General features: G+C 41.1%; 1 protein-coding gene across 14 annotated transcripts in view; it reads right to left on the bottom strand.

Annotated features, from left to right (window-relative positions):
- Nucleotides 1-25,270, bottom strand: part of SLC8A1 (solute carrier family 8 member A1) — a 332,278-nt gene extending 307,008 nt beyond the window's left edge. For 9 of the 14 annotated variants that reach the window (XM_054545980.2, XM_063713232.1, XM_063713230.1 and 6 more), the window contains exons 1-2: nucleotides 25,038-25,265; nucleotides 2,032-3,863 (exon numbers count right to left, since the gene is read on the bottom strand). In XM_054545980.2, the coding sequence (XP_054401955.1) occupies nucleotides 2,032-3,839 (1,808 nt within the window). In that variant the 5' untranslated portion in view covers nucleotides 3,840-3,863; nucleotides 25,038-25,265. 14 annotated transcript variants of the gene reach the window in all.
- Nucleotides 25,271-26,994: the final 1,724 nt, after the last annotated feature.

Genomic DNA, 26,994 nt, shown 5'->3' with positions numbered 1-26,994 from the left:
TTTAATTGCATAGGATGAATGTTTTAAATGGAACTTGGCAGAATAAGTTATTCTATCAAATCAATGTCAATCCTTTTTAAAAATCCTTTTCCTTATTCTTCTGCATTGTACCACCCAAAAGAAGGTTACTTATGGTTTGGTAAAAGTCCTGAACTGCAGAATAGATAGGGAAAGACTGCTTTTCAAATAAACCAGTATAGAGTCCTTATTCTTAAGAAAAGGTAAGATTAAATTTTCAAAAGAAAATATGCTTAGTCAAACAAACAAAACAAAACATAGATTAAAGGTGTTTTAAGGGCTACCCTTATGAGTTCATTTAACAACATGAAATATACCTTTAACAACACGCAATACACTTTTACATGGATTACAAGTGCTATCTACTACAGAAGGGTTCATAATTGAAATGATTAGAAAACATAATCATTAGGGAAAATATAATCAACAGGGAAAGAATTCCTAGCAAAGGAGTAAAGTTCACTTGTGTTAACCTGGGCACACATGAACTTTCCAATGCAAGACCATTGAAAAAATTCTTTCTTGGATATGAAGGATATTAATTTGCTACTAGATCACTATCTTTCAGTAAAATGAGTATCCCAACAAAACACATCTCAATAAGTGGAACACTAACAACATTATAATTAACATAAAACAGATATTAATCAAAACACTATGCTCCCTACACACATCAGAAGATGGATATTATAATCCCTGCTTTGCTTGATTTCATTGTGATATTGTACTCGACACTACTTATCACTATAGTGTAACAACAAAGAGATGTAAAGACACTGGAAGGCTCTTTCAGGAAAATCTGTTCTCTCTGCCCATCCCCTCCCCCTTTTTGGTTTGTTTTCTTTCTCTCAATTTCAGTAGGAGAAATTTCATATTTAAAGAGCATGCATTCACCATTTGGCATATCATATGCCATTATCATAAGAGTTAACTATTTTAGAACTGTATTTATATATTCATTTTTCTTCCCTGAAATTTCTAAATGTCCAATGCTTCAACCAACATAATCACTCATTTTAACGTCCTTTGTTGTACTGCAGATATTATAGCCAGCCTCCCTGCCAGCCTCCCTCCCTCCCCCCCAGAAATTGTTCATACAGTCAGATTTTCTGGTGTGCTTTTGGTGAGCTGAGTGCAACACACTTTCCTAGGCAAAGGGGGAACAGCCCTCTAAATATCATCTCTCAGTGGAAGAATCACTTAACAACTGGGTACTTCATATTACTACATGAGGACAGTGCCACTGTAAAGTACCAAGAGGAAGAATAAATTTTTCCTTCTTTTCTCTCACCTGCTGCCTGACAACTAGACATGTGGACAGAAACTTATTTCTCTCTCCATCACTGTATCAGCAGGGTAGAGGGTTTGTTTAATAAGGATGTAAAATAAAACCAGACTTGAACTACAAAAGGGCTGGATGGCCTTTCCCATGTTGGCATAACACTGAAGAAGCAGGATTGGTCATAATTTAGCATTGGCATTTAAGCAGAAACATTAACTTATATTGTCACAAAGCACAATGTCACATAAAAGCCACAAAAATATTTTCAGCCCGCCCTGGTAGCCAAGAAATTCTTTTCAGAGGTGTTTCCTTTTTGGGTTTTCCCAATTTGTACTCAGAAATGAAGTTAGAGACCTATTGTGATGTTTTAAATATTCCTTTTCTGAGTATATACCGTGTAATTCGAAATAGAAGACACATTTTTAGCCTGTCTTAAGTCATCTGATAAACTGTGTCCCATCACTCATTTTATCATAGTCACCATGTACTTAAAATGTGTAAATGTATAAAAGTAAAAATAAAATTCTGATGTAAATAAATTTCAGATCTCTGTGTGCAGAGCATACTGCTAATTGGCACCCAAGCAAAGACTGGTATCTTGAAAGAGATCTTGTATAAAAGCTATTCCATTCGTTGTATGCTATTTAATTTAAAAAATGATGCACAGACTCACATTCATAAACACACTGAACCACACACACACACACACACACATATAATATAGAACTTACACAATTTCATCATTCTGGAATTCGAGCTCTCCACAAGTGTCCTCAAAATCCTCCCCTCCACCTCTGGCAGTCCCTTCGATGGTTTTATATGGAACGATAACATTTCCTCGAGCTCCAGATGTTCTCAATACTTTCACCTCCATGATGCCAATGCTCTCACTCACATGAGTCACAGGTTCCTCAAAAGTAAAAATGCCTGCATGGTCATCATCAAAAATAGTTACAGTGGCAGTGGAGGGAGATCCGAGGCAAGCAAGTGTAGAAACATGATTGGCTTCCAGTATGCCATCTTCTGAAGCTTCAGAAGATACTTTGACATTGCTGAGATGCACAAGGAAATTTTCATCCTCCTCAAAGATATCATCATCTATGATACCCACTCTGATTTCCTTCTGGGTCTCACCAGGCTTAAACACCACAGTTCCTTCAGTAAATTCATAGTCAGACCCAGCATTTGCTGTGCCATCCTCTGTTCTGAAGTCAACAAACACAGTGTTGGTCAAATCACCACCTCTGCGGATAATGGTAAGGGCCACAGTACCACAGTTCTCCAGACACTGATATGTCCCTTGTTCAAAGAAGATCTTACTAACAGGGTCATTTTCAGTCACCTCAGTGTTGACCTCATGCATGCTGACAGCCTTCCTTGCTTGGTCAGCTGCATGCCTCTTTAAAATGTTGCCAGCTCCAGTCATGAGGCGAGTAGCTTGAATGCGATAAAATGCTCTACTTTTTTGCTGCTGACTTAGGACTTGGTAGTTAGCTAATTCTATTAATTGCTCTATTTCTTTATCTGGATGTTTCTGCTTAAGTTCCTTCAGAATCCTAGCCATTTCTCGCCTAGCTTCTTCATCATCTTGGTCCCTCTCATCCACCTCCAGAACCAGAGCACCATCTAAGAAATTTTCAACATGAGAATTGACCACTTTCCCATCCATTTCAATTTCAGTCTTAGAAGATGGCCTGTCTCCTTCATGTTCAATAATCATCCCCCTCTGCTTGCCAGCTCGATACCTCTTGTAGACATACTTGTAAAACAGAAGTCTCCTATCCGCTACCCAAGCGAACACAACACAGATGGGAAAGAAGAAGAAAGTAAGCAAACCTTCCCAGACCTCCACAACGCCAGGAGATATGACAGACAAAATAATGTAAAGCCAGGTGTAGGCAAAGATGCTCCAGGCTGCCGTCACAAAGAACACACGCAAATGCTTAATCTTCCTTGTCTCTCCATCAGGGACCACATAAACACAGAGTGCAATAATGATGAACATATTGAATGCAGCACTTCCCACGATGGTGCTAGGACCGAGGTCTCCTGCAGTGAAGTTATGGCCGCACACTTCAATTACTGAAAGGAGAATCTCAGGAGCAGAAGATCCCAGGGCCATCAAGGTCAGGTTAGAAACTGTCTCATTCCAGATCCTCACAGTTGTCTTGGTGGTCTCTCCATTGGGTTTCTTTATGGTTATTTCTTTTTCTTGAGATGTGATGACTTCTATAGAGGACATGAACCGATCAGCTATGATAGAGACTCCAAGAAACATGTAGACCATGGCCACAAAATACACAGTAGCTCTAGCAATTTTGTCCCCAAAAGAAGGGTCTTGGGGTTCCCAAATGGGCAAAATCACCCCTTTCTTACAGTAATATGATCCAGTACATTCACCAGTTTCATTTCCTTCTCCTTCCATTTCTGTCTCAGCAATTACACGGTCCACATGGGAAAATAAGAGAGTCACAATAACTAACAGATGAAATCCCATTGAAAAGGTGGGTGAAAGACTTAATCGCCACATGTTGTACATGACACTTCCAACTGTCACAACCTACTGGTAAAAATAAGATGGGGGAGAGGGCAGAAAAAAAGTCATGTCATTAGAGCTGCATCCAAAGCATTACTAATTACTTATTTTTATTACTCTTACCAAAATTTGTGTATATTTGACCATCACAAAATCTATGGTGAATGATTGTTCTAAGACTCCATCAGTGACTAAGCAATCCTTTGTAAAGTTTACAACTCAATCTTGCTGTGAATTTACTACATGTAGTATCCATTCACTGAGCAAGATACACAATTGACTTATTGGAAAGGAAAAGTTCAATTTATATAGCCTTGCCTTATTAAACACACATTTATGCATGCTAATAGCCAAAAAACACAGGAATTTTGAAGCATTAAACAATTTCCTCTTTTTGACTAAAGCAGATTTTCTTCTAAATTTGTGTTGGTACATCATCTTCCAAAAATGGTTTCAATGCCAAAAGCACCTTATTACAATTGATGCTTTGAAAATCAGACTCTGAAACACCAACACAAGGCCTGGTGATTATCTTAAATGCCAGAGAGCATCTTACACTGTATTTCATGAAATCATGTCCTATTGCTCCACACTTACTTGGAAACACAAAACTTCAAGCTTGCCTGAAATGAAAGCTCAATGGCATTTGTTCTTGAGGAGAAAAAAATTCTGCTATAATGCAATATTCCCACACATTAAGTACAGTTTTTAAAAGCATGTTTTGATGAGAGCACATTTCTTCCTAATTTTCAGCCAGCCCAGGTCTGCTGATACATTAGCAGCTGGGCATCTGGTTCTTCAAGCACAGCTCTTCACATCTGTGTACAGAGCCTGCTTTTCTGCAGGCTGGAAAGGAAGATAACCAGGCCAAGGCCTAGTTGTGGGAAAGAGCCTGGCAGGCTGTGGAATCAGCGTCACCAACCTTAAAATGTTCCTTCTCGGTGTCAGTCATATTTTCCATGGTCATTCTAAAATACATATTAGTTCTGTCGAGGGTTCAAGTGACCAAAAAATGCAGGACCAATAATTCCATTTAAATTAGCTCATGTGGCATGACAACAGTGACCACAAAATATACACATGATGAAGGACGGTAGGCAAGGAGGGCCATGGCAACAGAGTCAGTGAGCAGCACACAAAGCTTGGTAGGCATAGCGGTGGACTCAACCACCACGGCCTTAAGTTCACCCACCAGCTCAAGCAAAACTCTACTCAGACCTTACATCCCCTCTGCTTCCAGAACCTGGGACGGAGGTGAGGGGAAACTGAAGTAGAGGAAGGTCTGCTCCAAGTCAAGGTAACTGTCTCCCAGGCCTTGCAGGACAGACCAAGTTATGACATCAGATAAAGCAGCAATAGGAAGAAGCCCTGAGTCAGAACATACCCTTATGTCCTGGAAAAAGTTAAAAGAGGAGCTGGATTAGAGGCTTTCATAGCTTCGGGCTGGCTGAGAGCCACCCCACATTCGCCTACACTCTCTGGCTTATGTTTGCTGCTGATGGCTTATACTGCAAACTGCACCAGGGCCCAGGAGAACACCCTTGCCTAGGACATTCTGGCAGACCCTCAGAGATCCCACCATAGCCTAAAGCCCTTTATAGCTCATCACTACAGGGAGATAAGCTTCTTTGACATTTTTCCCATACTGAAGAAAACCAGAGGAGGGTTACAGCAGTAGAATTTGAAACTAAGTAAAAGGCTGAAAAATAGAGGCAGCATATTTTCAAAATATGCAAAAGTTCTGGTCAGTATGTCTGTTTGTTCAGTCTTTGAAAGGCTTTGAGATTTCTGCTTGAAACAAAGTGAAATTTAACCATCCTGCAAGAATGTTGGAAAATCTAGTTCCAACTCCCTTGTGTATCCATTTCATCCACAATATTTATGCATGCTTAATATGTATTTTAGAAAGACTTGCTAGGCTCTCTTCTAGATCCTGAGAATTCACCAGTGATAAAACAAAGTCTCTGTCCTCACAGAGCTTATATTCTAATGGTGGAGGAAACAAACAAATATAAATATCAGAAGCTTAAAAAGTCCTACGGTACATGTGTGTGCAGAGCAATCTATAGAAGGCAAGGAGTGTGGGAGTGTGTGTGTGTGTGTCAGTGTGTATACACATGGCATGCATGATTTCATATTAGATGGTTAAGGAAGGCCTCTCTGATAAGGTAACACTTGAGCAAAGTCCTGGAGGACACGAAAGATCAAGTCTTGTGGATATCTGTAGGAAAAGAATTCCTAGCAAGTTCAAAGGTCCTAATGGGAATCATGCTTGGCACAGTCTAGAAACACAGAAAACCAATGTAGCATGAGGGCAATGGACCAAGGGGGCAGGGCTCAGGAGTGAGAATGGATCAGGGAACACTGAATTGCCATAAGGCATGGGCTTTGATGGGGTAGAAGATGAGAATCACTGGGAGGTTCTAATCAGAGGGTGATATGATCTGATTTTTCTTTTAGAAGGATCTCTGTGCTGGTTCAGTGCAGAATAGACTGAAGGGGCAAGGGTGGAAACAAGGAGACCAGCATTTGCTTACTATATAAAATCTAATTTATAAGTGATCCCAATACTTGGCAGGTATACAAAATGATACAGAAGATATCTAACATTTAAAATGGTGAAAGAAATGTCTTGGGGACCTGAAAGAATCAGAAAGGTGAAATATTTGTAATAAATAGTAGTACTGAACATAAACACTGAAGGGAGATTCAAACCTGTGTCTGTCTCCAAGACTGATATAATTAACCACTCCCTTCAAATTACTGCCAAATCGCATCATTCCATTCTTCACATTTCAGCCAAAATGAAACTCCTAAAGTGCAGATCTGACACTCTTCACGTCCCTTAAAACTCTTCATTGGTTTCCCGCTTCCCTGAGGACAAAGCTCAAACCCCTCAACAGGCTTTCTAAGACCTTTTATGATCTGGCATTTGAGCTCCAGAATATGGAAATTATTCCCATTCCCTGAACTAGGTAACAATTTCTTACATCTTGGATATAAGTTTTGGATTCTGTATCCAAAATTATTTTGCTTTTTCCTTCTTAGAAGCAAGTTTCAAAAGAGCTCAACACCAAATTATAACCAATTTCCTGAGAGAATACTAGATTCCATTCTTAAACAGTCACAGACACCATGCTAAATTCTCTCTATACATATCAATTATATTTAATATTTCCATTAGCCAGCATTGCTATGTTACAAAATGCCTAGTGTTGCTATTTCCATTATAGTCCATGAGAACAGCACCCCTGGAATTGTGCAATACACAGTACCCTAACAATAATCCTAAATAGTAGGTATTATTAGCCCATTTAGAGGTTGGATAACTGAGGCTTAGATAGGTTAAGTACTTGCTGAAAGTCATACAGACAGTAAACCCCTCAACTAAGACTCAACCCCTGGTCTTTTTCCAAGACTGATATAATTAACTGCTCCATTATATCATCCCTGATAGTGTGTGAAGTAATCTTTGAGAACTATTGGGGTTGGCTTGGACTAGCCCGTTGGAAAGCCTCTTGGCTTCCATGCAGAGTCAGGAGGGCCTAGTTAGCAAAAGTCTTGTGGAAGGTTTCCAGTAGCCTGGCTTTCATCTTATGGATTAGACTCAAACAGACAAGCATCAATAACTGTGATGTAACATGAGGGCTAGCATGTTCCTAGAGACAGCTGCCCTTCAATCTGGTCTTTTAGCAATTGCCTGGCAACCTCTTCCTGCATGCACTGTCAGGGCAATCTCCTAGGCCAGCCAAGAAAAAGCCCTGCCCTTTATCCCTTCCCTAGCCCACATCCCACAATATGTTCTTAGCCAAAAGGTCACCAGATGTCTAAAGGTAGACAGATCAGTAAAAATCCATCATCATTATCAGAGAAAAAGGAAGGGGGCTTCCGGTGTTAACTAAAAACATTACAATTATATGCAAAAGAGGGCAGTATTATAATTTGTGAACAGTGGACACAGCACACTGATGTAGCTTATTGGCAATGAAGCAATTGGAAAGAACTCTCTGGACTTGAATTTCTTTTTCGTATTAAATTAATGCCAAATCCAAATGCCCATGAAGATGTGGAATAGGTGTTATCTAAATGTGAGTTCCTTCTTCATCCTTTTGTCTCCTTTCCTTCAGGGTCTTTCCTCTATCAGATTCAAAGTAGTTCTACTTAACTCTCCCCATTTTCCCTCAAATATATATTTCCATACAAATTAAGCAGAAAGATAAGAATAGAGACTGTGGATATGTTGATTTGCTGCCTGGCTTTCTTATATTCTGCCTTAATTTACCAGTACAAAGTATAGGCTGATTTTTATGGTGGATTCAGATCAACTCGTACAACTATGAGCAGTACTAACTTAAAATACCCATTACATCATCCAAATGAGACTTCAGCACAGTATCAAGAATACCCAAATTATCTTCTTATCACTATTTATTTTAAAACAACACACAACCCATCACCTACAGATTATAAACCCAAATGGCACTGACAAAGGATGGTAAAAAGATATCCAGCTGTGAATAGTCCAGCCAGCTGTGTTAGAGGAAGAGGTCACAGCTACAAGGAATAGAAACCCACATCTGCAAGAGATAGATCAAACGGCTTTTGCAAAGGATGAGGGAGAGCTTTTGGAACAGAGGCCTGAAGAGTGGTTGGCAGCATAGTGACCATTCCCTGCTGGAAGCTATAGCCAGTTTTGACTACCAAGGAGGACGTGACTCAGAGCAAAGGCATATGCTGGCATTCCTACCAGCCCAATATATTGGACAGTCAGCCTAATGGCATCCTCTTGATTGGCAGCTGGGGTTATTCCAAGGAACTCCTTGATGGCCTTCATCAGTACTTGGAATTCCCTTCTATGTAATTCTTGCTGACCGAAAGCCTCAAAGCTAAGCAATTAATCTGTTTCTAAGGCAACATTAAAGCAACCATAAATCCTTATCCACTACCAACGCAAGCACTTCCAAATGCTTCTAGATAAAGAGATGATGCCAGAGGATGAAGGCTTTTCTCATCTGACCATCTCACCTAAAGTGAAAATTACTGCCCTGGCTCCAGCCTCAGGCTATCAGACCATGGCCAGACTTCAGGAAAAAAAGAAAACCTCATTTACACAGAGACTCTCTGCTAATACCTAATATTCCCCTCCAAAGAAAGAGTTTCCTCTCTGCTGTTTAATACTTTGGGACAGGTCCTGAAGGGCATGGGCTATGAGTGGTCACATCACAGGCTCAAGCCTTTCTCTGAAACTCACAAAACAGAAGTCAGGCCCCTACTTTATGTCCAAAAATACCTGCTGAAACTGTCCAGGAAAGGAAGAAACTAGGGTGAAGGTAGGCAACGTGGTCACAAAAGGAAAGATAGACTTAGGATATAAAATAATGAAGTTGTTGAAAACTCATGAGATGCACTGTTGGCCCTTTCCCCTGCTTTATTTTTCTAGATAGCACTTATTACTTTTTTGGTTTTGTTTTTGAGACAGAGTCTTGCTCTTGTCACCCAGGCTGGAGTGCAGTGGTATGAACTCGGCTCACTGCAACCTCTGCCTTCCGGATTCACACAATTCTTCTGCCTCAGCCTCCCAAGTAGCTGGGATTACAGGTGCCCGCCAACCATGCTCGGCTAGTTTTTTTGTGTGTGTGTATTTTTAGTAGAGACACGGTTTCACCATGTTAGCCAGGCTGGTCTTGAACACCTGACCTTAGGTAATCCGCCTGCCTCAGCCTCCCTAAGTGCTGGGATTACAGGCATGAACTACCATGCCTGGCCAGCTCTTATTACTTTTTACATGCTATATATTTTATTCAATGGTTCTATTTATTGTCTTTCTCTCTCCAAAAGTTGCAACTCTCTAAGGGCAGGGATTTTCGTTTCTTTTTTTCATTGATGTATTCCCAGTTCCTACAGCACAGCCTGGCACATAGAAGATGCACAACATCTGCTTATTAAATGAGTAAAGTAAAGCTCACAGGGTCATGTGCTGATTCACCAAATCTCCAGTGGTAAATCAGAATCTGGGAAACGGGCCTAAGCATTTGCAGTTAAAAAATGTTGTCTGTGTGAAATGGTTGCACCCTAACATGAGCAGAGTTCAAAATCAGATTGTAGTCAATGTCAGTGTTAAGAAGAGAGGAAACACATGATTCAGACTCATGAGCAAAGACCCTTGGGCTGGAAAAACTGATCTCCAGCATAAAGAGAGCACCCGGGCCCTGACATTTTCCCCACAACCTGGGTGTGTGTCTTCCAACATCAGCCCTGGCTTGCTTATTTTATCTGCTCTGTTAAGAGGGCCCTAACACTTTGGACATACTCAAGGAAGTACATCTTCCCATCCTTCCAATACAATTAAAAGACACATATTCAAACACAACAAAAATCACCTTCATTGTAGAGGCCCTACAGAAGGGAAAGAACACCAAGCATTTAAATTTAAATATTAATCTGCATGCTAACATGGAAATATGGGTAGAAAGAAGAAAGCTGGAAAAGAGAGAGTCTTTCGATAGAAAATAAATAAAAAAGAATGCAGAAGGAAGATGCTCTGATAATCTTGGGCTCCATGTGAAGTTAGCCAGGTTTGTCCTCTAATTCATTATGCCAGAGCCACAGAGCAGGGCTTAAGGGCCCTACTCAGGGCACTGATGGCATTAATGACTGAAATCATTGACTGAGCATCTACTTGTCCCAGGTACTGTGCTAATTACTTTGTATTCACTGTCCCTGACTTTTCTGACGATACTACAAGGAGATTTTATCATTCCCATTTTACAAATGAGAAAAATAAATGGTTCATGAAAGTAAGCTGGCTAGAGTCATATAGACTTAAGTGACAGAACTAGAATTTTAATTCAGGCATTTTGCATTAAACTATAACGATTTCCAAAATGGCAGAAACTTTTTATTGTCGCAACAATAAGTTAACAATGTTTTCTGGGGACAAAGAGCTCAAGATTTAGCTACTTAACCTCCCATGCTGCCCCTTCTTCCCACCTGAATAAATGTGTGTAGGTTGCATTATCTCATCAAGGAGCCTCACATGTTTCCACTCCTGCCTGATGCCTTCCCACTCCCCAAGTAAGTTTTGTAAGCACTTCTATTCATCACATAGCAATGGAAAGATGAGCCATGTGGAGGATCATCAGCTGAAGACAGAGGTCTGAAATGACTCCAAACTCATGTAGTAAACTCAAGGTTTTTCCATTTGGTCAGGAGAAAAGCAAATGGAGAAAGAATCCCTAGCAGTAAGCAAGCAAAACTAAAATAAAAGAGGGGAATGGATAATGAATGGAAGCCAGGGAGAATGATACAGAATTTTGCTATAACAAGTAGGTTAACACTTTGCTCTAATAACAATAATTCAGTATTTTTTAAAAAAGAATTTCATTGCAGCTCAAAAATTTACTGTCTTGGGGGTCTTTTTTTTAACATCTTAAATTTAAGCTGATAAGTAATCCAAAGAAATGCAAAAACAACACATTCGTTTATGGTTTTATCTGCCAAGCTTTTCTTAGCCACTCATATATGCCAGACACTGTGTTTCAAAGATAAATAAAACATATCTCCGAAGGAGCTTGTATTCTAGTGGGGCACTGCCAGAGTCAAGGAGTGAGTCCCTTCTGTGGAAACAAGGACCCTTCCATTACTAGAGATTCACTGAAGAGAAGAGACTTTCCAGGCATTTGAACAGTGACACTGAGCACTGAAGTGGACTACCTAGTCTCCAGGTTAATGTACCTTGGGTCTTGAGTTAATAAACCCAGCATTCTAGAAATCTCAGACTGCTCAGACTGTGGTCCTGCAAGCTAGAGATTTCAATTATAATGAGCTCCCAGAGGCAGGGCCTTGGACTCTGTAAATCTTTCAGAAGCCTCCTGATAGACAATGGTAATTCTTTTTCATAATAATTGTTCACCACTAACCCTGAAGAGAAACAGCAGCATTTCTTTGATGTTTGACCTTACACACTGAAAAAGAATGAGGCCATATACATGCTTTTATATCTAGGTCACCAAAAAGGATTTTCTACCTAAAAGTATTTCCCCAATAGCTGGTTGACATTTAAACTTAAAAATCTGTATATATAGTGAGCCCTTCCTATGTTTCTAGTTCTAGAGAATGAATGAACCCTTCATTTATTCATCAAGCCTCTATGGAGTAGCTTCTATGTGCAAAGCACCATAACAGACACTACAGGGATTGCAAATATGATTGACACATGGTCCCTGTACTTACTAAATTTACAGTCTGCAAGCGACAGTTACTCCAATGACCATTAATACTAGGAAGAATTGACAAAATTCCATAAAAGGAAGGGATGGGAAGGATGACAACGGCTAGAGAATGTGACAGGACATTCTAAAAGGAAGAAATGATATGGACAAAGACATAGAGCAATGATTCTCCAACTTCAGTTCACCTAAGAATCACCTGGGAAACTAATTAAAATGCAGTTAACTGGGCTCTATCATCAGATACAGTTGAGGAATCTCCAAATTTGAATTTTAACAACAATCCCAGGTGATTGTGATGTGGGTGGTCTTGGACCACCCTTTGCGAAGTGTAAGGCAGAAAGAGCAGAACTCAGTAGAAGCACAGTAACGGCACACAGGGCATGGGGCTTGTTTAGCAAACAGACTGGAAGTGCATGCCTGAAAATCAGAAAATAGTGTTTGTTCTAATATCCGTAAGATGTTGATGTTAAGTAATATGTCAGCTGTGCTTTCCCTCTCACAGAATGGGTCTCCGGGCAGGATCAAAATATGAAGCCCCTTAGTGAATATGTGTCCAGGAAGTGGGGGACTAGAGGGCAGAGGAGGACAGATCTTAATAGGAGATAAGAGGGGCCCCAAAAGGGAGATTAAAGCACTGGAAGTAATATAAAGTTCCTACTTCATGATGTTGCTGCAGGTGTTTTGTCTTCTCTAAGAAGAAACAAGCAAGGATTGTTAGGTCACTACATTGGCAGATGACAAAGACTTAGGATAAAGGGACATCTTCAGAGACCTATTCAGTTTCTATACCCAAGCCCTAAGTAGAGGTAGAAAACATGCAGAAACATGAACCCCAAAATGAAGTATTGGGTGGTAAGGAAAGCTGTGCTCCTCAAATGACAGGTTCTTTAGGGGGCAGCCCCTACTCTCTTTCTTCATTTCAACTCAAGAATGAATCTCTGTGGTCACTCTTTCTTCTTTCTGGCCTGCCTCTTGGAACTGGGGATGTTTAATATAGAATCCAATTTCAAGTTGAATGACAGTCAATCCAGCAGGATTTTTTTCTTTTTAAATCTTTTTTAACAAGGTAAATGCTGGTTGTGTGAGCAGAGGCTGGTGAATTTCATCAGCTTTTTCCATGAGTCATTAGGATTCATCTTCAAGTAGATAGCATTTCAGAAGACAGAATCCTATCAACTTGAGGTTTGTAAGTCTTACATTTTCCTGCATAGTTTCAAATTACAGTCCTTGAAAGAATAAGCTGTTCTTGAAAAGAGTGGAAAAGTAGAAAGTAAAAAGAAACATATTTTAAAAAGTCAAGGTGATGGGTGCTCACATAAGGGTGACTCTCCATCAGTATTGTATGCTACAATTTTCTAAAGTTCCTGACAATATACTCAGTGACAAGGTTCTAACACCAAGTGTCTATTTACATATTACAATATTGTATATTATATATTACATATTACAATACACTTTAAAAATGAAAAACACCTTAGAAAGAAACTAGTCAAATCTTATTATTTAGAGGACTAAAGAGAGTGTTGGTGACATGGGAAAACACAACATTCTTACAGAAATCTAGTAGAGAAATACACGGTTTTTCTCTACTAGCTAGGGCATCTAGTGAATATGTTCTTTAAACCAATCTTATATACCTGTGTTTGAAAAATTATTAAAATTGGCTTAAGTGGTATGGTTTTAATGTTAGTAACTATGCTGACACTGCTAGATTATTGTCTTTTGGTGATAGATGAGGATTATAATAGATGTGAATTTATCTATCACGAAAGTGGTCCTAAAAGGAGCCATTGAAAAAGGTAGAGGAAAAAGTCACTGGAGGAAGAAATGCTATTTAATAATTTAATTAGCAATTGAAGATAATTTCTATCTATGAAACCTTTGCTAATGCAACAATTATTTTCATCAATATCAATGATTAATGACAGAACATTCATTCATTAAAAAAAATCAAATGTCTTTTATGTATATAGCAAAGTGTGAGGCATTGGGGCTAGAACCATGAGATAGACAGACGTAATCTCTCTCCTTATGGAACTTATTATCTAGCTAGGAAGACAGATGACAGATGTTCATTTAAATTACTGCCCAAAATCCATAATTATGTCCATCACATAAAAAGAACCAATGACAAAAACCACATGATTATCTCAATCGACGCAGAAAAGGCATTTGATAAAATTCAACATCGCTTCATGTTAAAAACTCTCAATAAACTAGGTATTGATGGGACATCTCAAAATAATAAGAGCTATTTATGGCAAACCAATAGCCAATATCATACTGAATGGGCAAAAGCTGGAAGCATTCCCTTTGAAAACCAGCACAAGACAAGTATGCCCTCTCTCACCACTGCTGTTCAACATTGTATTGGAAGTTCTGGCCAGGGCAATCAGGCAAGAGAAAGTAAAAAACGGTATTCAAATAGGAAAAGAGGAAGTCAAATTGTCTCTGTTTGCAGATGACATAATTCTATATTTAGAAAACCCCAGTGTCTCAGCCCAAAAACTCCTTAAGCTGATAAGCAACTTCAGCAGTCTCAGGAAACAAAATTGATGTGCAAATATCCCAAGCATTCCTATACACCAACAATAGAAAAGCAGAAAGCCAAATCATGAATGAACTTCCATTCACAATTCCTATAAAAAGAATAAAATATCTGGGAATATACCTTACAAGGGACATGAGGGACCTCTTCAAGGAGAACTACAAACCACTGCTCAAGGAAATAAGGAAGGACACAAACGGAAAAACATTCCATGTTCATGGATAGGAAGAATCAATATTGTGAAAGTAATTTATAGATCCAATGCTATTCCCATCAAACTACCATTGGCTTTCTTCACAGAATTAGAAAAAAAAAAAAGAAAGAACTACTTTAAGTTTCATATCAAACAAAAAAAGAGCCTGTATAGCCAAGACAATCCTAAGCAAAAAGAACAAAGTTGGGGGCATCACGCTACCTGACTTCAAACTATACTGCTGCAAGAATACAGTAACCAAAACAGTATGGTACTGGTACCAAAACAGACATATAGACCAATAGAACAGAACAGAGACCTCATAAATAACACTACACATCTACAACTATCTGATCTTCTACAAACCTGACAAAAACCAGCAGTGGGGAAAGGATTCCCTACTTAATAAATGTTGCTGGGAAAGCTGGCTAGCCATATGCAGAAAACTGAAACTGGACCCCTTCCCTACACCTTATACAAAAATTAACTCAAGATGGACTGAAGATTTAAATGTAAAACTAAAAACCATAAAAACCCTAGAAGAAAACCTAGGCAATACCATTCAGGGCATGGGTATGGGCAAAGACTTCATGACTACATCACCAAAAGCAATTGCAACAAAAGCAAAAATTGACAAATGGGATGAAATTAAACCAAAGAGCTTCTGCATAGCAAAAGAAACTAGCATCAGAGTGAACAGGGAACCTACAGAACGGGAGACTTTGCAATCTACCCAATATGACAAAGGTCTAATATCTCGAATCTACAAGGAACTTAAATTTACAAAAAAGAAAAAAAACATCAAAGAGTGGACAAAGGATATGATATGAACATACACTTCTCAAAAGAAGTCATTTATGCAGCCAACAAACATATGAAAAAAAGCTCATCATCACTGATCTTTAGAGAAATGCAAATCAAAACCACAATGAGATACCATCTCACACCAGTCAAAATGGCAATTATTAAAAAGTCAGGAAACAATAGATGCTGGTGAGGCTGTGGACAAACAGAATCACTTTTATACTGTTGATTGGATTATAAATTAGTTCAACCATTGGGGAATACAGTGTGGCGATTCCTGAAGGATCTAGAACCAGAAACACCATTTGACCTAGCAATCCCATTACTGGGTAAATACCCAAAGGAACAGAAATCATTCTATTATAAAGACACATGTACACATATGTGTATTGCAGCAATATTTACAGTAGCAAAGACTTGGAACCAATCAAAATGCCCATCAATGAGAGACTGGATAAAGAAAATTTGGTACATATACACCATGGAATACTATGCAGCCATAACAAGGAGTGAGATCATGTCCTTTGCAGGGACATGGACGAAGCTGGAAGCCATCATCCTCAGCAAACTAACATAGGAACAGAAAACCAAACACCACACGTTCTCACTCACAAGTAGGAGTTGAACAATGAGAACACATGGACACAGGGAGGGGAACATCACACACTGGGGCTTTTTGAGGGGTGGGGGCAAGGGGAGGGAGAACATTAGGACAAATACCTAACGCATGCAGAGCTTAAAACCTAGATGACAGGTTGATAGGTGCAGCATACCACCATGGCACATCTATACCTATGTAACAAACCTGAACACTCTGCACATATATCCCAGAACTTAAAGTAAAAAAAGAAATCCATAATTATTAACTCGAATAAATGGCTGTGGAAGTAAAAATGTGACTCTATAAAACTAAGTAACAGAGGACTTCACCTACCAGAGTATTAGAGAAGGTTCAGCTGAAAAATAACATCTAAGCTGAGATTTAAAAGACATTCTGCAGGAAACCAGCCAAAAGGTTGTTGAATTGTAAGGTCTTAGGTGGACACTTCTGTAATTACCCTTCTCTGTAACAGGATTATTCACAGACCTACCTTCTTAGATATGCTGGGGTATGAGATCATGTTTGGAAGGGACAAAAAGTAGCTTCTATAATTTATACAAGACTTTTGCTCTCTGAGGTCAGAGCCATGCAACTGCATTTAATTGCATTGTACCACACTTATAGGGTCAATGTGGTAGACGGAAGGTTCACTGGTCTAGGGACTAAAAGAAATGAGTGCTGGTCTCAGCTCTACTGACCAGTCATATGTCCTTGGAGAAGTCATTTTCCCTCTCTCAGTATCATCTGTAAAACTGGGAAATTCTGCTAACAGTCTGCAGCTATGATATTCAAATCCTACACTTTGGCATTCAAGGTCATCTATAATATAACACCTATCCATCTGTGCAGGTTTACTGTTAGTCAATATATCAGCTAGTAGTCAGCTGAGCTACTAAATGAAAATTACCCAAATATGTACCACATCATCCTTTCTAATGCTTTTATAGTTATCTTCCATGACCCATCTCAAATGTCAAGTTTCCCTTATAAAACTACTTTGATTGCTAGGAAGGCCCTTAAACGTCATCTAGGTCAGGTACAGTAGCTCATGACTATAATCCCAGCACTTTGGGAGGCTGAGGAAGAATTGCTTGAGCCCAGGAGTTCAAGACTAGTCTGGGCAACATAGCAAGACCCCCATCTCTACAAAAATAAAATTAAAAAATTAGCCAGGCACAGTGACGTATGTCTGTGATCCCAGCTATTCAGGAGGCTGAGCCAGGAGGATTACTTGGGCCTAGGAGGTAGAGACAGCAGTGAGCCATGATCATGCCACTGCACCCCAGCCTGGGTGACAGAGTGAGACCCTGCTTAAAGTAAAATAAAAAAGTCATCTGTCTCCCTAGCCCCCACCTTTCCCAATAAGAAAACTTGGGGCCTGATAACTGAAAGAGACATTTCAAAGCCACATATTTCAGAAGTGATGGAGCTGGACCCTAAAACAAATTCTGTGAATTTCTAGGCCATTTCTCTTCACACTACACCAACACCAATTGCTAGGATTCCCCAAGCCCATCAATGTTGCATTTGTGTCTCTCATAATCTATACTGTGTGTGTCAAGAGTTGGCAAACTATGGTTAATGGGACATATTCAACCTGCTACCTGTTCTCGTAAGGCCCACAAAATTAAAATGTTTCTTACCTTCTAAAATTACTGGAAAAAAAAAGAATATTTCATGATGTGAAAATTATGTGATATTCAAATTTCAGTGTCCACAAATAACATTTTATGGAACACAGTCGTACCCATTCACTTATATATCATCTATGATTGCTTTCTTGCTATAACAGCAGAGTTGATAAATTATGACAGATCCTATAGTTCACCAAGCCGGAAATACTGACTATCTGGCCATTTAAAAAATCAGCTCTCTGATCTTTGGTATATGTCATTTTGTGGGTACTTATCTTCCTTTACCTTCCTGTGGCAACCCCTTCACCACACCAATCAGTGTATTCACATGGGGGCACACAGGCAGGAACAAGGCTCTCTCTCACCATTTATATCTTCAGTAATGAGCTAACAGTTACTGAGCACCCATGTGTCAGAAACTGTTCCAAATATTTTACTAATATTAATTTATTACTCCTCACAAAAAACCACAAGCCTTTTTAATATTTTTATTCCCATTTAATAGATGAGGAAAGTAAACACGGAGAAGGCTAAGTAATTAGCACAATGTCAAATATGCCACCTTTTGAATTCAAACGAATGTTATAACTATCATGAATATGTCTGCTGACCTCAGAGACCTTTAGTCTGAGGACCCTAGGGTGGTTCATTTTGTTGGTCAGTATTCTCAAACTAGATGAAAAGTCGTACTTCCCTTTCCATCCTGAAGAATCCTTATTAGACGTTCAGGAATTCCTGAGGCCCAGAAAACACAGGCAAATTTCTGGAGGCTTTATACACAGGAAAAGAAAAAGAAAAAGAGGTAACTTCGATGAAATGATTTCAGAGTCATAGAACTGGATTCTCCTATCTCCTATTTCAGTCTTATAGAATCACTTAATTTTATATGGCCTCCATTTGCTTATTTGTAAAATATAAAAATAAACACAAAGCAAAACTAGGTGATGTCAGATGTCTCTTCCAGTGCTAGCCATGGTATGAAGCAACAGAAGGACTGATAAAGAGAAGCTCTTAAAAAGAACTTCTGACAGCTAGCTGCATGTCCAGAGGAAGAAACGCAGACAGGGAGGAGTCGGGGAAAGAAGCACTGACTGCCCAACACCGACTCACAAATTTCAGCTTTGGAGGGTCCATATCCCCCAACATTTGAAAGATCATTTTGGAAGAGTGACTTGAAACTTCTGAGACACATTTGATGGGTACCTCTCCAAACTGTCCGATGCCACCCACAGTTGGGGCTCTAACACAGCCCCCAGAGGAAGTTAAAGCTTGGATGTAGAGTAAGCAGTCTGATTCTCTCAACCTGCTACCAGGATGGGATGCTATTCATGGAGCACAGCAGAGAACCAAAGGGTGGCCCTGGGTCCTGAGCTTTAAGGGAAAGTTGAAGAAATGGGAAGCTAGAGAAGTTCCAGAAGCTCAACTGTAAAAGCACCAGCATAACCATTTGGTGCTAAACAGATAAATAAAAACCACCTACCCTAGTAGAGGAAACAGAATCATCACCTTTAATAAAGGAACAAGTTAGCAAGTGGTCTGTCTCTTGCCTCACCTCTGACTGGTACAGCCTCTCTCCTCCAAGGCCATGCTGGAAGTTCATCCTACATTTTGGTTTCAAGTACAAAATGCATTTGTACAATGGCTTATGTTATTATTTGTTTCAGATCCCGTTTCTGTGGCATGGTCCTGACTGGGACACAGAATACAATGAAAGGGTCTAGAAACTGCCCTAACATTTCTCCACGGTTACCTTGTCATAAATAAGCTGGGGCTCTTTGACATGTTTCAAAAGTGGCTAGGCCTTATTTGCTTTCAAAATCCTTTTCACTCTTTCTGAATAAATTAAAATGCTTCCTCCTCCGTGCAGCCACGTCCAATGTTCTCTTCTTCCTTTCAACTCTTTCAGCACTTTGCTCAGTTGCAGCGAAGTGATCTTTCTTGCTCAGCCTTGTACTTCAGTATAGGTGTTCTAGACCATGACATCCCTGGGAACAGAGAACAGTGTAGACCATGGCTTTTGGAGAGCCTTCCTTATTAACCATTACTTGTTAGCCCTTGGCCCAAGTTATTTCACTGAACCATAGTCTTCATCCTTAAGTCAGAATAATGATGCTTCCTTATCCTGCAGGATACTCATAAGCATCCAATGAGAAAATGTATGTAAAGCATTCAGACTAGTCCCTGGCACATAAAAAGTGCTCAACAAATGTCACTGACTTTTCTTCATCATCTGCATTCTTTGAAAAGCCAAGCACGGGGCCTTGTATACACTTAGTGCTCCATAAATATCATGGTTTGGTTGAAGTAAATTGCTGAATCACTACCTTGTTTGTTTGACTTGCCTCTCACATTGGATCTAACCAGGACATTATTAATTGTTCTCAGTTACCATGCAATGACATCAACAAAGTAATTACTCTTTTTTGAAAAATTAAGATGATCTTTAACATTTACATCTAGTTTCCTAGATCTATTACATGTACAAGAAACCATTTGTCTGAATTGGTATCACACTAGCATTTTCTAGGTTACGGGCATTAAATACTTATTGCAAAATGATACAGTTGAATCTATTCAAGATTTTAAGGATATAATTTCACTCTAGAGAAAATATTTTGCCCACTCCTCAGAGGACTTAAATGGCTAAATCTTCAAGAAAGTATCAAATTTTTATTACCCTTGTTGCTCTAGAAGCCACATTTTGGAGTTTATCTTTGCCTTTGTCTGGCTACTCTCTATCCCTCCATCAACAGCCCCATTCCTGGGCACTCACATCCCCCCAAACTTCCCCACCAAAATGGCCCTGAGTGCACTAACTGGGCAGCAACCTAGTTTTAAACCTCTTTCACATTCTCTGTATTTTCCTGTGTTCCAGGCCCTCAGGACTTTGTCTGCCAGTTGACCTGATAAACCAATCCAAGTTAAAAAAAAAAATGAACATATACTAATGATTTTTGAGAATTAATGGTAGCTCCTTCTCGGATAATATTTCATTTTATTAGGGTCTATTAGATAGAATTCCTTTATTCAAATGACTGGTTCTAATTGTGAAAGTTTCAGATCCTATTTTGCCCAAGAAATAAATGCTTTGAACCTGGGAATGTTTTGCCCACCCTCAAATCACTGTATAGACTGCTGCCTGCAATGCACTTGCCCTTGATCACAAAAGCATTTTCTCTGCTTCAGCTGCCAGAGCTTCTCCTCTTCCACATGTTCCCCTCCTTCTACTGAAACTCACTAGGAAGTTTCAGGTAAGGTGGAAATGTGATTCACTTAAACTTTTGTCTTGTTACTGTCTACACTCTTGGCTGGGCAGATCAAAGGACAATCACAAATGTACATTTAAAACACCTACTGTCCAATATAGTCCCTGCAAAGAGAACCTACAAAAATCACTTGAGGCAGCAAGGACTACGAGCAACTGTCTTATAAGTTAAGTCAATACACTGGAAAATACAACAGAAAATGGACTGTTTGATTAATAAGTACTACTGAGAACCTAGTCATTGATTAGGTCTTCAAAATATGTATTGTGTAAAACGTATTTTGTAACGTATATGTGTGCATGGAGGACTGGAGATGGAAGGTGACAGAGTCGGGAGGCCAGGGAGAGAGAGAGAGAGAGAAAAAGATTTTGGAAGAGGAAGAAAGAAAACCGAAAGTAATCCCACTGCACTTAATGAGGCCCCACTGGACTAGTCCTGAATCCAAATCCGAATCTCAAAGGCAGATGCTGAAAGCTCACATTCTCAGAATCTAGTCCATCCCAATGGGTCAGAAAACACCTGATATTTATTTCCACTAAATCTCAGCTATATCTCTAGGGAACAGAAATATCTTGGTTTAAAAAGAAAAGTGGAAACAGCTACTACAGAAATCCACTGGTTTTGTTAGCCACCGTTACTACCACGAATTAGAGCCAAAGTAATAGACAGCTAAGGGAGCCGTAAGTGATGTCAGACAGGATTCTGGAACCCAGAGAAAGTCAGGGAGAACGTTTGCCACAAGAGGGAGCAGTAGAATTTGGTCAGATGGGAGACCATTTGGTAGGGGTTATGATGAGGGGTCTATGAGGTATGGGAGGTTATGATGAAGGATTTAACTACAAGTATGGGTGATATTTGGATAATATTTTAGCAAAACACATTTATCCTCGGGGGAAAAAAAAAGATAAAGGGACCAGGAAGAGTAGAGAGAAAATAGCATGTTGATTCCTAAATTCTTAGCAAATATAAAGTGACAATTTAATGTTTACTTGAAAGCAACATAAACACATACTACAAAAATATAAAACATGCAACATATGTGCTCTAACAGCCTCTTCTAGAGGCTGCATTTCTTTTTCCAGATTTAATTTATATTTCAGTTTGAATTTTGTCTATTGCCATGTTTTTAGGGCAGTCTACTTCTTACCTATATACTATCCTCCCTGTACCTAAAAGGCATCAGAAAGAAAGAACTTGTCTCACTGAATTGCAACATTAAAAAAAAAAACAAAACACAGACATTAATGTCCCAAAATGCACTTGAGACAACCCCATCTATGAGCTAAATGAATGCTTTGGCTTGCTTTTTAAAGGGGAAATGCAACTTCCTTGGATCTGCACAGCTTTTCTCATCATTTATTTTGTCAAAGGAATAGATTGAATACTAAGAGGAATCATGCGTTTATTTTGCAAGTAAATAAAAGTCTATTTTTGCCTGGCAAAAGCATGTTAAACATAGCTTTTTAACAGATGCTGAAGTTCTCTTGGAATATATTTTATTTTTTCAAAACACAGAAAGCTTAACAGAGCAATTAACATAATTCCTGCAAATAGTCCTATAGGTGTTACTGACTATACCTCACTCTCCTTTTGCAATTTTATCGGGAGTCAAAGCACTGTTACTCCCATGCTCTTTTCTTCCCCTGGTCAACAAAAGGGCTATGTAGTTCTTAATCTGAAACATTACAGTAGAAACCATTATATAATAATAATAACATAAATATATAGGTAGATAGATAAGAAAATAAGCCTTCATATTTTAGTTCATTACTCTCCTCCTTCAGCCCTAAGCTTTAGAGACAGTAGATTAAGTCTGATTGTCATGACACTCTTACATCCTTTGTAGTCCTATACAGCTCAACAATAAATAATGGTTTATCTCTGTTCAGTCCTTTTTGTTGCTGTTGTTTTTCTAGGAATTAAGCATTTCTTTTTTTTTTTTTAAAGACAACAACCATTTTAAGGGGACAAAATCAGGGCTTCTTTTACAGCAGGTGTGAGAAATCTTAGCTAAAGAGCTGTGAGATCCAAATGGAATTCTTCAAGCAGGCAGAATTTGTAAAATGAAAACCATCTAAGAGCACACATCTTGCTTCTTGACGAAATAAGTTTGTCCTCCCCCACCTTCTCACTCACAAGGCCCCAAAGATGGAGCTAGTTTTCCCTTCCTTCCTCCTGCTTTCACACCCGCCTAACCTCCCAGTTAAGCAAGTTTAGCAAACCCAGGGAGCTCAATCCAAGTAACACAGGATTTGAAAGAGGAACCTAAAACCAATCATCCCTCTTCCGGCTTTGTCTTCTTATTTGAAATGAATGAAACATCTAGATTCATTTTCCTCCCTTTTTTTTCTGACTCGCTGCAGGAGTAGCTTTGAGAGAGAAAGAGAAAGCATGTGAGTGTGAGTGTGTGTGTGTGTGTGTGTGTGTGTGCACGCGCGCGCGCGCTGCTGGGAGCATGGGAAACAGAGGTATACTTTCAGAATTCTCTCCTGGTGGCTCCCTCTTTCCCTTGGGAAATCTTCGCACAAGTCTCAGATTGTGCATGTTCAACTGCTCATATCTGGAGATACTCCAGCAATGCCTTTAACCAGATCTGATCAGAAATCTCCACCTACTCAGCTAGAGGCTCCTCCATGATCAGGACGCTTGTACTGTCTTCACCACATCTGTCATTTTTAAAAAAGCTTCTTCCACTACACCTCCCACTGATATCCTTTTTTCTCTTTTTAGTCTTTACACCTCCAGCAGGACAAAGTTTGTATTGTTATATTCACAACCACTAGTAGCTGACTAGCAGGAGAGAGAGAGAGCGGCTTCAGGAGAGCCAGGTTCGGGGGCTTCAAAAGGATACCTAGAGCAAAGCATGACTTTCCAATGACTGCATACAACACGCACATTGCTCTCTTCTAAAAATGCTTTGTTAAATTTCATCACCCCTGTTCTCAACTCAACCACTACCACTTTGGAGAGGGAAATACAAATTGCCAGCCCAAGCCATTCATCAAACAGCAACAGAATCCACGGGGTGGTGGGGGGGATAGAGAGGGGGCGGGGGTGATGCAGGGGGTGGATTTAAAGAATCAAGGATGCACACGTACTGTATTTTCAAGAGCATCGCCTGGGCGGATTTGGTTTCTTTGGCCGGCTGTCCAGCTATAAGACCGCCCTCTTCTTCATTAAGGAGGAGCCAAAAAGGATATCTTCACATCTCAGAACACAAACCATTTCCCCCAAGAGCCAGCAAAGCTCCAGAGGCAGAGAATGCAGCTGCAAAGTTCCCTTCCAATCTCTTGGGGAAAGATGCCTGTGTGTGCAGAATCCCCAAAGCACACCACGGCACAGTGCCCAGAGACTTGGACCCCGCAGCCCACTCCCTGCTACCCCCTACATTTCTTCCTCGTTTGTCTCTGCCCCGCCACACCTCCCTCCTCTCCGCAGTCCGTGGTGAATGAGCACCCAACGCCCGCTGGAAAACAAGGGGCTCGGAAATGTGGCCTCGGGGAAAGACCCCAGGGATTACCGGAAGGAGGGATGTCCGCGGCGAAGAGTCCAGTGGGTGGGGACGCCTGGATCCCCAGCAGCGCTGCATTCGGGGTGGACTTAGCTCTTCGCGCCCTGAATCCTCAGAGCCCAGCGCGGTGCAGGGTGCAGCATCTCTCCTTAGCAGCCCTTTCTTCCTCTGGCAGCCTGCACTGGCAGGCAAGCACCCTCACGCCCAGACGCACCAGCCCGAGCAATTTTACTCTGGGAAGCGCGGACACCCAGAAAAATGTGCAGGCGCGCACACACCACATCACACACACACGAATTTAGAAGCCGCTCGTTTGCCAAAGCAGAGGGAAGTGTAGCCTTATGAGCAGCAAATGGAAAATAGTTCTCGGTCTCCGACCAAATGCCTTCTGCCTGCCCATCATAAGATCCTACCTGGTTTGGGGAGTGTGAATGGATTCTTCCTCTGTTCCTCCACGCTAGTAGGAAATACGGCGCACTCCCTCCTTTTAAACAGCTCCCGATCAGGAAGAGGTCGCTCCCATCTTCTGTGGGAAGCACAAAGCAGGCGGCGGCGGCGGGCTGACTCCCGTGCAGCGCCGGCGCGAGCGAGAGCGGCGGCAGCGGGCAGCGGTGCGCGCGGGCGGGAGGCAGGCGCGGAGGCCGGGAGGCTGGGAGGGCCGGGGCCCGGGCGGCGCGCGCGCTCCCCCTCCCTCCCGCGCACACTCGCCCGCCCGCCGCCCGCAGCCTCGCACTCGCTCACACGCGCGCTCGGCTCCGCGGCCGCCGGGCGCCCCGGACCCCCCTGCGCGCCCCTCGGGCTCCCCGGGCGATCGCGTCGGGGCAGAGCCGGCGCGTTTCTGGAGCACCGAGCGCGTGGGGAGCCCTTCCAGCCTCCCAGCCTCTGCCGGCGAGCAGCTTTTTCGATTTCCTGCCGGCTCTCGGCCCCGCAGTGCGTTGCGGCCGCGCGCTAGCGCTGTCTCCCGCACCCAGCCCATCGATGACACGCGCACACAGGCGCTGCAACTTTTCTTTTGAACCCTCTTCGCCTGTTCCGCAGACAGAACCCTGACCCCCAATTCGCCTACCCGTTTCTCACCTCTGACTTTGTTAATCCAACTGTCTTTCTTCCCCCACTTCCTGCCCTTCTGCTAAAGGAAGCTTTCTTTTAGCAAAAGGATCTGGGCATATATCAATGATTTTTTTTTTTAATCTTCACCCTGTGTTTTTCTACGTATCAGATATGCACAACTATACGTTGGCTACTAGATGCTGACACAAGCAAACAGGGATATTGGGGGGAGGGTGTCCCCCGGCCAAGAACTGGGAAAGAGTCTCTGTGTTGGTATTTCCCTCAAAGATGCGGCTCACCTGGGAATAAAGACCCAGAGTCTGTTTCATGTGAAAGCCGTGCTGGTTTTAAACTAGAGTGAGGAGTAAAAGCCGAGCATTAAGGTTGAGTGGGGAAAGACCTAATGCAGCAATCGATGAACCATTCTTTGCCCTTTCCAAGAGAAGCATTATCATTGCCAATAAATCACTTTCCCCATAATTAATAAAGGAGCACTGCACCAGGCCTTTCCTCTCTTGACAGCTCCTTCATTCTTACAAACCCTTAATGACTTCACGTGGTGAAAGGCTAGATCTACTGTGGAGTTCACTAGCTTCCAAACCTGGCTGCGCATCACACACACCTGGGAATGTAGTCAGATGCTGTAGAATCTGAGGCCGAATCTGATGCAGACTCTCCTGTTGTAGGTCTCAAACGGGGCTCCAAATTAGTATTTTTAAAACACCAGTTGCTATCGGCCACTGGTGTCGTTTGCCAAGGTGTGGCGGGGTGGGGGAGGGGGGGTCAGGAGCAGCTGCTTGGGGAAGGTGGGAGAAGGAGGAACCTATAGAGCACCAGGCAGAAAGTTTTTTTTCGTGGAGACGTCCCCCCGTACTTACAGTGCAACCAGGGCAGTCACCACAAATGATAGATTCTGACTCCAGGAACCTCAGTTTGCCTCCGCAACAAAGAAGGGGCGGAATGGAAGAAATAGCCTCTTCTGCCTCTGTGCCAGTGGCTCTCAATCATATTTGCACCTCAGAATCTCCTGGGCCGTTTTTAAAAATCCCAGTGCTTAGGCCACACCCCCAAACTGATTAACTTTGACTCTCTGCAGGTGGGCCCCAGACAGCCTTAATTTGTTTTTAAGATGCCTGGTTGATTCCTATGTGCAATGAAGGTTGAGAACCACTGCTCTAGGCCAATACTCCTCAAACATGAATGTGACTATGAATCACATGGGGATTGCAGATTCTTTTTCAATAGACCTGGAGTAGGCCTGGGGTAGGCAAGTGTTGAAGTGATGCTGATGCTGTCTGAATGAGGACCTCACTTTAATTA

This window comes from Pongo abelii, chromosome 12, assembly GCF_028885655.2.
Source record: "Pongo abelii isolate AG06213 chromosome 12, NHGRI_mPonAbe1-v2.0_pri, whole genome shotgun sequence".
Classification (NCBI taxonomy): Eukaryota; Metazoa; Chordata; class Mammalia; order Primates; family Hominidae; genus Pongo; species Pongo abelii.
This window is presented reverse-complemented; position numbering and strand designations above follow the sequence as displayed.